Source organism: Macrobrachium nipponense, chromosome 35 (genome assembly GCF_015104395.2).
Source record: "Macrobrachium nipponense isolate FS-2020 chromosome 35, ASM1510439v2, whole genome shotgun sequence".
NCBI classification, from domain to species: domain Eukaryota; kingdom Metazoa; phylum Arthropoda; class Malacostraca; order Decapoda; family Palaemonidae; genus Macrobrachium; species Macrobrachium nipponense.
In genome coordinates this window covers 43,570,904-43,585,563 of record NC_061096.1, presented here as the reverse complement: position 1 = coordinate 43,585,563, position 14,660 = coordinate 43,570,904, and the positions used below count along the sequence as shown (strand labels likewise).

General features: G+C 33.8%; 1 protein-coding gene and 1 long non-coding RNA gene across 3 annotated transcripts in view; one reads left to right on the top strand and one right to left on the bottom strand.

The window, feature by feature from the left end:
- The window catches only part of LOC135208711 (uncharacterized), a 165,530-nt gene that overhangs the window by 100,534 nt on the left and 50,336 nt on the right, over positions 1-14,660 (bottom strand). The window lies entirely within an intron of this gene.
- On the top strand, positions 10,295-13,918 carry LOC135208235 (uncharacterized). The gene is made up of 2 exons (XM_064240356.1): positions 10,295-10,482; positions 12,962-13,918. Exons 1-2 carry the CDS (start codon positions 10,449-10,451, stop codon positions 13,555-13,557), a joined length of 630 nt encoding a protein of 209 aa, XP_064096426.1. The 5' UTR covers positions 10,295-10,448; the 3' UTR covers positions 13,558-13,918.

Sequence of the window (14,660 nt, the reverse complement as noted above, 5' to 3'; positions counted from 1 at the left end):
AAACATGATGGAAGTGAGATAAAATTTCAGCTCTGACCAAGATGGAGACACACAAGGACATACAAAATGACAGAAAGACAGACATGTATATACGCTGATGCCAACACAACGTGTGTATGTATATATATATATATATATATATATATATATATATATATATATATATATATATATATATATGTGTGTGTGTGTGTGTGTGTGTGTATGAATGTGAATGTATGTTAGTATGTCTGCGAAATACAATCCCAATCTTTTGGGTCCACTCCTAAAAACTTCCAATTATTCTTATTCTATAATTTTAATATTGTATTTTTTTAATTAGGGAAAATACAGTGCTTAAGAGTTAGTTTACTGAGAGAGAGAGAGAGAGAGAGAGAAAAAAAAATGAGCGCACCATCTGTTATTCACGTCGAGCTCTCCTTATCTTATCGGAATACGTTCCTCGTAATGAACGATCGACAGAACGGCTTTAAATTTCAATGAGTCTCGTGAGCTGCCTTAGGCAATGACTTAATACTCTCATTGCTACTGAGAAAGACAGAGAGAGAGAGAGAGAGAGAGAGAGAGAGAGAGAGAGAGCAACAAAACTAACAGCTGTATTTTTTATGTCTACGTCTTCGTTCGCGCAAAATATTGCTACCGCATAAAAGCTAATTTTTTTTTCATAAGCAAGAATTCTTCACTCTCTCTCTCTCTCTCTCTCTCTCTCTCTCTTATATTTTACTTCACAGTCTTTCTGGTTTGCTGTTGCTTTTAAAGCAAAGAAAAATTATAATGTAAAATAATTCTCTCTCTCTCTCTCTCTCTCTCTCTCTCTCTCTCTCTCTCTCTCTCTCTCTCTCTGTGTAAGGAACAATCCATGCATAAGCTTCTAAAGGAAGCCTCGGAGGCGCAATATCTTTTCCAGAGCAATTCCAGGTACCCAGCCATCAGAAGTACCCGAACCTGTACTTAAGGAGAGGAAATCCATGCTTGCCTTCAAACGATTCTCCCCGCCCTCGCTTTTATGCTAAAACGAATCGTTTTTCGAGTCTAATTGGCGTGACGAAACGAGAGAACATAAACATCGAAGGCAGTAAATAAAAAATGGAGATGAAGAAATATAAACATAATACAATGTAGTTGAAAAGATATGTAAAAGAAGCATTGAAAGAAATGCCTATTTCAAGGAATATAAGCAACGAAGGCAGTAAAATTAGAAAATGGAGATGGACTGATATAAACAGGTGATACAAAGTCGATAAATTTAGATAGAATTGGAAGAGATGTCTATTTCAGTAAGATGTAGTACCAGCCGATAAAACCTTGAAGATTAGACGCAAATGGATTTTGTTTTGTTAGTATTTTTTAATATACTTTAGATGTCCTTTTCTTACGCATACAGGTACGTGTTCCCTGGAGTCCCCAATCAACACTTCATAACCAACTGAATTCCACTCCTTGAAAATAAGAACGCATTTTAAACAATAAGATACTTCAGATACAATTATCAAATAGAGTGCCGATAACTTAACAATTTAGGAAGTCGATTTTATAGCCTTAACCATCTGATTTTGTTAGTTTCAGAATCGTAAATTTATTTATAAGTGAGAGAAACTAACATACGGTCGGGAGAATAAACGTGGGTTATTTCATTCACAAAACCTTTCCAACATATGGCTTATTTGTAATCAAAGGATACCGTTCATTACTTGCAGTTAAAAGTCAAGAAACTACACTTTCCGTGGATAGCAAATAAGCCTTTCCTTCATTTATATAAAAGACAGGAAGAGGAATCTTTATTTATATAGAAGACAAAAACAAGTCAACTTTTTTTGTAAAAGACAGAGAGAAATTTTGACTTAATTTATATAACAGACAGAAGCCTTTATTTTTCACATAAAACACAAAATGAAGTCATAACTTTTTTTTATATAAAAGATAGAAAGAAAAACCTTTAATTTATTTATGTAAAAGACGGAAAGAAGAGTTTGTACTTCATTTATATAAAGCACAATAGTTCCACTGATAGGGAATTACGGTACACACAACAAATCAGTCCTGAATTGCAACGAAATTTAACATATCTTTTGGAAACATAATCAGGTATCACCTGATTATATTGAAGAACAAATGCTTTTGGAACTATAATCAGGTATCACCAGATTATATTGAAACAAATGTTTTTGGGAATATAATCAGGTGTCACCAGATTACATTTACCACCAAACCATATAAAAAAATTATTTTGGAAACATAATCAGGTATCACCAGATTATATTGAAACAAATGTTTTTGGAAATATAATCAGGTATCACCAGATTACATTTATCACCAAATAATATTTTTAAAAAAATGCTTTAGGAAACATAATCAGGTATCACCACATTATATTGAAAAAATTACTTTTGAAAACATGAGGTATCACCAGATGATATTAACAAGCAGATTATCTCTCTAGCTTTCCAGTTTTCCATGCGCGTCTTCTGCACAGCTGCTGGGAAGGTTGAGGTCAGAGTAATCCTCCAGTTGATGGGAAGGAGATGGGAAGGACGAGACGTCGTTAAAGGAAGGTCGGCCATGGGAAAGGAAGGAAGGAAGGAATAAAGGAAGGAAGCAGAGGAGATGCTCCTTGCAGTTGCACGAAGGATTTCGGAATAACAAATGGCTGGATGGATGGCCTGCCCCACAAGCTGTAATGGGCACTGCTGGAATATTAATGAAGATTCTACCCTTACACAATTCCACTCTACACACACACACACACACACACACACATATATATATATATATATATATATATATATATATATATATATTATATATGTATGTATGTATATATATATATATATATATATATATATATATATATATATATATATATATATATATATATATATATAATGTAAGGTTTTGTGGATATATATAATATATATATATATATATATCATATATATAGATATACATATATGTATATACATATATAGTATATGAATTATGAATAAATATATATACACACATATATACGCAGTATGTATATATTAACTTTATAACATCGAAAAAATAAAATTTTCATTACTGCTAATCCACTCATTAAAGGGTGAATCCTTAAGAATTAATGTAAAAACTCAACCGCCCGTTAACTTTTAAAACCGCTCCGACTAAAACTCAAACAAACTTAGGCTGAAAACTCAAATGCAGTGACCTTTCAAATTCAATTTATATAAAAAATCAAACAAGTTGAGGTTTAAGCCTCAAACCACCTATTACCTTTCAAACACATTTAGGCTCGAAATCAATTTACATTTACCGTGCAAATAATTTTAAGATAAAACTCTTTCAAACCAATTTAGGTCACAACTCAAACAAACTTAGGTTGAAAACTCATACAACCAGTTACCCTCCATACACATCTAGGCTCAAACTCAAACGCCATTAACCTTTACAAACAAATTTAGGTTCAAACTGTTCCAAACCACTGGGCCTTTGAAATCTTCAGATCTCGCCGACACGGCCTCAGATAATGTCAAGTTAACATCAGTTTCTCCAACATCTACCGATTTCTCTTGGAACTTAAACGAAAAAATATTCTCTTGACCATTTCTTCTTTCCGGTGCAATGACCCACAATTATCCCGCTATTAAACAAAATATATTAACGAATGACGAGACCTTTTCACGAATGGGAAGCTAACGATTAGGCTTTTGATGTTTTAAAAATAAAAGACTTACTGCAATGTATGATTCAGTGTCTTATTTTTTTCGGTCTTACCGTTTTCCGCTAACAATGATTTCCTTTCTACGCTGAACTGCATTATTATTATTATTATTATATCATTATATTACTTAGCATGAGCTCACATGTACTATATATATATATATATATATATATATATATATATATTATATATATATATATATATATATACAAAAGAATTTTAATTTGTTAGGAAAAATTTTCACCTGCCGTCTAACTTGACGCAGGAGATTTCCTAAATACAATCACTAACGTTGCTAAGATAATCATAAAAAAAAGCTTTTCACACGCTGGATAACACAATACATATATATTTATATATATATATATATATATATATATATATATATATATATAGTATATATATATATATATATTACCTATCTATCAATTTACAGAATTTACAGAGAGAGAGAGAGATAGAGAGAGAGACCTCAAGTCACACACACACATACATACACACATAAGCATTCAACTACCGCTTATCATGACAAGAGCCTCGGGGAATCTGCAAGCACTGTTTGCTTTTTCTGTGCCACAAAACATCGCCAATAATCGGATAAGGAGAATCTTTCCATGAATGACCCAATTCAAACGCTTCTCAGGTCAGGCGAGTTCGACCTATATTATATAGCCTGAGCGCATTATGGCGGCGTGACATGGCATAGTCCGTCCACCTTCGAGACAAAATTATATATTTATTCTCGGCGTTTTCCTCTTGAAAGATTTTACGGATATTTTTTCGTTCTGCTCAATTTTGGATTTACTGTGCAATACATTTTATTTATTTTACATTTGTCAGTTTCCTTATGTGACATCATGTTTCATTCTCAGCGTGTTCCTTAGGAAAGATTGTATTGATGTTATTTTTTCGTTCTCAACATTAAATTTGTAGTTCAATATATTCTATTTTGTATTTGTCAGTTTCCTTTGGTGATGTATCTAAGAACCTTCCCTCAAACGCATTTTAACGTTTCTGCATATTCTTCCAAAAACATCTTCGATTTCAAATAGAAAAGCAATTTACTTTTATTCGACATCTTCCTTCTAAATCACATTACACTTATCTCCATATTCTCGCCTTCGTTTCCCTCCGAATGAAAATTGTAATTTTTGTGAAGTATTATTCCTTAAAATTTATATTTTCGAGAATTATAATTTTAAAAAATTATACTTTTTATGAAACATAATCTTAAAGAATTTCCAATTTCAAGTGGAGGGTTAGTGATGGATTTTACCCGTACCGTCACGTCACATATTATTATTATTATTATTATTATTATTATTATTATTATTATTATTATTATTTGTACCGTAACGTAACTTAAAATAAAAAAAATGGAAGTTAGGTTAGTTAGGTTTGGGAAGTACATACTAAATAATAAATATTCAGCTGAATCTACATTATGCAGTCTACAAGGGCTCGGTAAATAGGGGAAAGGCAGGGTCCTTGCCTCACTTACTATTATTAAGGAGGTCTTCTTTAATTATAATAAAACTAAAATTAATACAAACATATATATATGTGTGTGTGTGTGTGTGTTATTCATTCGTTCCTTGCCAATGTCTTAGTAAGGGCGAAAGCGCTTGGATTTCTGCCTATCATTTTCCTGTGGTATTCACTTATATATATATAATATATATATATATATATATATATATATATATATATATATATATATATGTATGTATGTATGTGTACATAGTCTTTTTCCTAGTGATTTAATTAACTAACATGTACGAATTCACAAAGTATGTCAGTAGAAGCCCAATTATAATTAAAGTGGGAGATTTTCCAACTAAAATGTGTGTGTGCATCATTATAACTAATTTACACAGTCAAGAATTGTATATAACCGCAATTGAATTGTATTTACACACGTATATATGTATATTTACATATATGTACAATAAGTAATAAACATCAAACAATAACCAAAACAAATAAAAACCGCTCTTCATCCCACCGGAATCCATACCAGCGATTCGTAACCGGATCAGCTGGACAGGCGAGAGGCAATTCCCAAATTCCCAAATTATCCACGGCGTTCCAGTGACATACACACTCTGTGACTTCCAGTCATAAAACGTTTAATTTACAATGGACAGGGGCTGGAGAGGGGGGGGTGTCACCCTCCCCTGGGGCTCACTACAATCCTCCCTGAAAACTAATGATAAGGTATAAAGGACGGCGATCCACGTCCACGAGAGAAGACGTAACGACTTAATGCTAGTTTATGGTCCGTCATTCAATTCACAACGATCTATTTACTCGACGGATTAAGCCTTTCCAATGGATACGTTCTCGGCAGATTTTCATTCCTTCGTTTATTTCAGGTTTTAATGGAGGGACTTCGAGTGCTGCTCGCCAGGATTTACACGAGCGATGGATGATGATGTGCTTGAATTGGTATTTCTTTAGTCTTTGCTGATTGCAGTGGGTTACTGAGTTACATGCAACTGTCTGTCGTCTTTAGTTTGGGGTTAAAACACACAGGGTCCTCCGTCAGGTTCTAAGCTATCGTGTGTGTGTGTGTGTGTACATATAAGACCCTTTTTGTGAAGATTGCAAATCTGTAAAATTACACCACACAAAAATTATAATTTTGAAAAGTCATACTTCACGAAAAATATAATTATATAGAAATATATACTCGTGTATATATATATATATATATATATATATATATATATATATATATATATATATATATATATATATACGTATATATATATTGGAATGTGACTTAGGCATAAGCACTGGGACCCATAGTGTCATTCATCGCTATGATGAGAATGAATGAAAATGGAAGTGATAAAATAATGAGTTTATAATAGATTTTCTAAAGGTCAAAGTTAAAAAAGGTAAAATCGAAGAGACTTAATTTCTAATGGGATATGATATGTATATATATATATATATATATATATATATATATATATATATATATATATATATATATATATATACTACATACTGCAAGTGCACAGAAATAGTCAAACAACTGAAAACATCCAAATCACACACTCACACATACACACACACACACAAGAGTAACAATTCCCTCACATTTCTTCACCTTAATCACCGACCTGTCAGAATTCTGACATTCCATCTCCATTATATACCCCGAAACGGCACCTTCACTAATTCAAAAATGACAAGACAAAAGCTTCATAAAGAAACCTAATCACATTCCTAATTAAGTTTATTGCAGCTACAATTTCAAGGATAACTTCTTGTGATTCAAAGTTAAATTCCTGAAAAAGGGATTAAGGTTTAAATAAGTTCGTCTTAGTCCGATTTTCTTCAGTCACGGGATCTGGGTAAATCTAGACTAAAGTTATTAGTTTACTATTGTTCTCTTATGTACGTTTTGTTTTTTTAACACTTACATGGACGTATATGTTATAATTCAATGCGTTTTTGGGACTGTTCGCATTCAGAATATAATAATAATAATAATAATAATAATAATAATAATAATAATAATAATAATAATAATAATAATAGTAATTTTTCCGCCTACAAGTTTCGACCAGCTCGATGGTTATCCTCTGGACATCCAGAAGATGACCATCGAGCTGGTCAAAACATGTCGACGAAACAAGTAATATAAATACCAGAAGTAGATGTCTGAAAAAAGCATTATTAATAATAATCATCACCGTCATAATTATAATAATGATGGTGATGATGAAAGTAATACAAACGCTCAATTACAGATAATTTAAAATACCTCTTCAAGCCACAGTTCCCATTCAGTTCATTAAGAGGTTAATGAAACATTATTATAAAGCCGATGTCGATTTAATAATATTATTATTATTATTATAGGCACACTTCTAGGAATTTTGGAAGGAGCCTTGGGTTACTGGGTGAGCAGAGGGGCTCTTAAGCCACACCCATCCCCTGGCCCCCTGGCCTGGTGGCCACAGATCTACGAAATGTGTCACTTCCAGAGATCACCTAGCGAATCCAGGGACCTGGGTTTGACTTTAAGCCCTAGACTGATTTTTTTTGTTTGTTAAAGCCAGGATGCATCTTAGGGTTTCGAAAAGTTATGGTGCTCATTTGCATAAAGTCTGAAGGGTCAATTTCTGTTTGTATCATTGACGTCATTTGTATCAATTCCAATAAGCCTCTGGTATATGAAGTTCAAGATTCCTCAAAGAGATATTCATAAGTTATTCGTATACATATATATACATATAAATACATGTATATCCTTATATACATACATAGACATACACACATATATATACATATACATTCATCATATATATATATATAATCATTCTTAATAATAATAATAATCATAATAATATATAATAATAATAATAATTTAAATTTAAGGTCAGCAAAACAAACCCAGGACGTAAAACATATCAGAAAATAATACAAAAACAAACGGTCAAATAAAATCTGCAAAACAAAGTAAAAATCACCGATGACCAAATCTTAAATATTTGAACACGACCGATGTCATACAAACTTCAGTCCCAGAAACCATCGGAGAGAAAAGTTGCCAAAAATTACGTGACTTTTTGTTCCTCGTTTCCTACGCTTATTTCTATTTGTAAATACACGGCTTTCCATCAGTGTATACATATATACATATATATATATATATATATATATATATATATATATATATATATACATGTATGTATGTATATAATTACCCTTCGGTAAACATATATAAATACACATATTATTTCCGAGACAAAGCGATTTGGTATTAAACGACATTTGTAGCTTAATATTTGTACATGAATCACGTGATGTGATAAAAACTCATGTATATATATATATATATATATATACATATATATATATATATATTATATATATATATATATGTATATATGTATGTATGTAGAGAGAGAGAGAGAGAGAGAGAGAGAGACACGCACACACACACAAACTTCAAGTACACAAGTACACCCAAGCACCTGAAAGCAGCTCTTGCTCCCCAGGCAATTGTGTAAACACGAAATACCTGCCTCTTATTTAGACGCCTGCTTGCAAGCACCATCTATTCCACGTACTTGAGTTTTAATCAGATATACCATCGTGTTTCATTACTGCGACAAAGGAGTCACTGGTTCACACGTCAGTGCAATTTCACATTTATATCTTAGTAATTTCCCCAGGAAATTATTTCTGGGAAATGAGTTCGTCTGCAACTGCGTTATGGCTTGAATCACTAAGGTTATATGTGAATTAACTTTATTTTATTTATTTACTTATTTACTTATTTTCAGCGATGAATTATAATTATTATTATTATAATTATTATTATTATTAATTGAGGAGACCTTCTATAAGGGCAGTACCGTTGAAAAGTATAGCCGTGCCCACGGCATTTTTTTTGTTTAGTCCTATATATTGTAAGGCGAATAGAGCAGGCTCTATACAAAATAAATCCGTAGAAATAGCTATTATTATTATTATTATTATTATTATTATTTTATTATTATTATTATTATTATTATTATTATTATTATTATTATTATTCTGGAAATGAACCCTATTCATATGGAACAAGCCACTGACTTGAAATTCAAGAAGGTAACAAAAATACAGAAAAAAAAGGGATCGGTTATTTGAAAAAATATTAACAATAATAAATACATTGATAAAAATATAAGTAAACTGTTAAAATACAAGGAAAATTGTTTTAGGGTAGTAATGCAATGAAACTCTCTCAATTTCTCCAGTTTCCAAATCTTAACTTTCTTTAACAAACCAATATATGTGAATTTGAATTTAATTTAACATTGTTTCTTCAACACGTCAGTGGTTGAAATATCAATCAGTAAGTACTACGATACACCTCTTGATGGGTAAGTTACCTTAATATCCGTCATTTTTTGCCAGTAATCCGTCTTTTATTTGGCCCATCCAAATTTTAACGAGATCGAACTTTTCCCAAGTATACTTTAACCCTTTTAACAAAATGGTTTCCAGAACTCATTTTTTTTTCTCAAGGCATCCTAGATTAAAATCATGAGATGTATTTTCTTATGCATTTACATTGGTTAAAATGCAGTGGTTAGTTTCTTTACATATAAAGTTCAATATGCCTCTAACCAATGCTTGTATCATCTATCGTACAAGTTGGCCATATTTAGAGATCAGAAACTCCCAAAAATAAGCAAGGAACAGGTACCTATATAATTCCACGGGTGTTTAAAGAACAGGTTAAGTTAAAAAAAAAAAACACACACACGCACTGTAGAACTAAGAAGACAGTAATAATCATCAAAGTAAAATAATCTTCAATTCAAACTGATAGACACCAATCCCCACGAGAGGACATCCTTGACAAGGCTCGACTAATGAAAGTTGATCTAATTTACGAGATCACCCCCAAGAAAAAACAAAAATAAGACCACAAATATACTGTCTTCTCTTCCACTTATAAGATCTGTGCCCTTGGTGTACTAGAGAGAGAGAGAGAGAGAGAGAGAGAGAGAGAGAGTTTTGGGGGACGAGGAAAGGAAAGTGTCAGAAATGGTCTATAAATTGGTGCCCTGTTCTGGAGATGGTCACAGTTCGATCTTGCTCTCTGTCGTGATCTCCTTCTCTCCCCCTCAGTCTACTTCTGGTCCTCTAACTTCCAAGTCTCCCATACACGTCTCCCAGATTTCCACAACTCCGCCGAACCACTAAAGTACAAATAAATTAGAAAAAGTAAAGAAGAAAAATGGCAAGGACGTGGGTGCTCCTGTTTGCTCTAGGTAAGCAAAGACAGACTGAGGTTCTGGGTTACCCGTCTCCCATCCATCTCTTTTTTTTCCTTCTCATTCCTTCCAACCCCTCCCCCCCCCCCCCCCTCTCTCTCTCTCTCACACACACACACACAAACACACAACCAACACAACAAACTTTACTAACGTGGGAAACTACAATATGTAAGTTGTGTCCCAGATACTGATGTCATCCTATGCATTGATTTTGTAACTTTTCTGAAGTGTTCTGAGCCATTTTTATCTTTAATATTTCGGTCACTTTTCTTCTTGTACATACAAACATGAGAATATCTGGGATATTTTTCTTAGGGTAAGGAACCATTCCTACGTTAATTGCATTCCTGGAACACGTTAAGGATTAGGAATTCGAGTGCAAGCCGGAACACTCAAGTTGTTACAACTATCTAGTGAGAATTTTACTCTCGGAAATTTTTCCTGGCCTCGTCAGGTCGACATCGAAAAAATAAATGTTTACCTTATAAAGTCATTTCCATAAACATACAAACTTCACGTAAAAATGAGCAGCTTGTGAGGCTATGAAGTGGACCTGTACTTGAGCATTACTGACAATACTACCGCCGGGAAAAATATATAGTACTCTGAACGTCTTTAACTAAACACATATTTCCTGTACATTATGTATCTTGACATAATATAAAGTTCTGAAAATCGACTGCCTTACACAGCCTAAGGAACCAAAATATGATGACAATTTATAAACCAAACAACAACACAAGACAAATATACTTACTGTTAAAAAAATTATTAAAAAGGCAACATTAACATCAACAAATTTAATTTATTGGGCTGAGCTCTAACCTTATTTATGTGGTGAGTGGGTTCGAATTCCAGCTTAGAAGGAAAATTAGTTTATACAATCTTTTAGCAGTTTTTATCTTGATATAGCTGTTTGATACACTTCAGCCAGTGTAGTACTTCAGTACAAGTATATATAAATTTACTACATAACTTTTTGATGAGTTAATTATTTTCATTTAGAGCAAGTCCGGATAAAAATGTTCAGAGGAGTGTAGAATTGACGCCACTGTCTTGTAGACAAAATTCCGGACTAAAACCAACAGAAAGACATTGTAGGGTCAGGTGGAAGACCTGTCATGGGGCTCAATGAAACCCAAGAGGACTATGGAAAGAAAATATCTGGCGTACATTTGTGCAGTCAACTGCAACGTGCATTTGCAAAAAGTTCTAGAGCGAATAAAATGGAGGAGATAAACATATTTTATATTGCAGAGAAAAGCATAAGCTAAGTGAAATATATAAAAGAAAAGACAAACCCAATATCGTCCTTTACAGTAATCACTGACAGTATCCGAGTTCTCCGAGAGTTATAAAAAAATAATTATTCCCGATAAGATTTATTCGGCTTTTAAAAGCTAATAGGGAAATGGAATTGAAAGTCACTGAATAAACACTTCTCTTGCTGACGAGAATGAGCCAAGTTTATATAAGATGCAAATCCACTCCCGTTTGGGCATGCAAGCGTTCACGTCGCGCGCACACTCACACACATACAAATATATAAAAAAATATATATCCCTACAAACACACACACACACACACACACACACATATATATATATATATATATATATATATATATATATATATATATATATAGATTAATAACTTGATCACGAAGAATATAAAACGTGATGCTATGTATAAATAAAGGTTTTTCCACAGAGGAAAATGAAAGGCGAGAGAGCCAAGAACTTTCGGTCTAACAGGATCCTTTACTTAGGCACAACTCGTGCCTAAGTAAAGGGTCGTGTTAGACCGAAAGTTCTTGGCTATCTCGCATTTCATTTTCCTCCGTGGCAAAACCTTTATATATATATATATATATATATATATATATATATATATATATATATATATATATATATCATATATATATACATAAACACACACACACACACACACACACACACACATATATATATATATATATATATATATATATATATATATATATATATATTCGAAAATATAAAATAAACTCGAGTGACTAATGTTCACATGAACATGAACATCAGTTCACCGCTTTGATCTATATGACTCTCTGCAATAGTTTTTAATGACTGTATTGTGTATTCGACTAATGCTCTGTCTTTAGAAGAACTGGAAGCAAGATAACTGATGTGACTAAAAGTAAGACTGAAAATCAACTGGGAAATGTTTTCCCAGTGCTGCATAATCGTATTTCTCTCTGTATTAGTAATGATGGCGGACATGACGAAAGTGAAAAAGACGAATATGAAATTTAAGTCATTCTTCTCTCTCATCCTTGTTACAGCTTAATTCTACCATGTATGGTTATATCATGCATAGTTCCGAAGCTACAAGTATTTTAAATTGCACCGTGACTCTCTGGACACCCTGTATTCATTGTCAACATCGATAATTATTTTGCATAACTAATGTGAACTCTCTCATTATCTTCCAGCCGCCTCTGCATACGCAGACTCAGGCTACGAGCTCCCTACCCCAAGAACCAGCGGATATTCATACGACGCCCCTGACCAAAGGGCAGACGCCCCTGACGCTCAAGACACAGCAGCAGTAGCGGCAGCAGACCCTTTGGCAACCTTAGCTCTCAACATCCCTGGGGGCGGCGTCCCCGGGGAGAGTTACCCGATTCTCTCGTCGGTACCTGACACCGGGTTCTCCTGCTCTGACCAGGAATACCCAGGTTACTTCGCTGACACCGCCGACGAGGCCCGCTGCCAGGTCTTCCACGTCTGCCAGTTCGACGGCCGCCAGGACTCCTTCCTCTGCCCCAACGGCACCGTCTTCAGCCAGCAATTCTTCGTCTGCGACTGGTGGTTCAACGTCGACTGCGCCTCTTCAGTCCAGTACCTGAGACTGAACGCGGATATAGGCGTCGCTCCTACGGCAGAGGTAGACATCTCCGTCAGGAGTGACGAAATGGCAGCTGAAAGTTCTGAGCAGTTATATTCCGCTCCAGAGGCGCGGGAGGCCTCCCCTACACCGCCTACTCAGCAGCCTTCGAACCAATACCTCATCCCGAACAGGTTCTAAACGAGAAACACGACAGGAATAGGACGAGAACACACCAACGAACTTGTACGGTACTTCGTCTCAATACGAACAGATTCTACCTCCACCTATACGTACTGCATCTCATCCTTGGCTTCAAAACCGAATCGTAATTCACTGTTTCATTTTTCATTATACATAATTTTTTTGAATCTCCTACTCTCAAATCCTCCTTATAGATTACTGTATACAATTCGCCACTGTAAATGAAATTTAAATTCCTTCTATATAATTTTTAAATCTTCATTTACCAAATCCTCCATATGGAATACTACATCCAATTCACCATTGTAGATGAAGTTTACCATAAATAATAAATAAAAATACTGTAACAGGAACACATATGTTGTAATTCAATTGCTTTTTTTTTCTTTTTGCCCGAAAGGTAATATGTAAGTATACTGACTAAGAAGGCAGTGTATAAAAATATAGAAGTACCTGTGGTGAATTTACCATGATCATGATACTCGTAATGATGTACACAATGGAGAGAGAGAGAGAGAGAGAGAGAGAGAGAGAGAGAGAGAGAGAGAGAGAGAAATATCGCATATAAAAAGAAATACATATTGTCTGCATATAACGCATAAGTCTCTTGTAGAGAGATAGAGAGAGAGTCCCCCGGAATGTCATTCCATGGCCTTGTTAAATGATGAAAATGAAATAAATAAATAACAACGCTTGCAACTGAAAGCAGCGACGCAAAGGAAGGAGGAAGCTAAAATTAGTATCATCTATCTTCTTTATTCGTGAGGAGAGAGAGAGAGAGAGAGAGAGTTTTGAACACATTGCACATACACACACATACTTATAAATATATTCAAATATATATATATTATATATATATATGTATATACATGATAAATATACTATATATTTGTGTGCGCGCGCGTTTGTACATATACTTGGTAATCAAATATATATATATATATATATATATATATATATATATATATATATATATATATATTATATATATATATATCTCTCTCTCTCTCTCACGGCAGCCATCCTTGTCCTACACAGCAGCCTACCTCAGTGTCACAAGGCTCATTGTCTTGCGGTGAAAGCAAGGCACCAAAGCAATT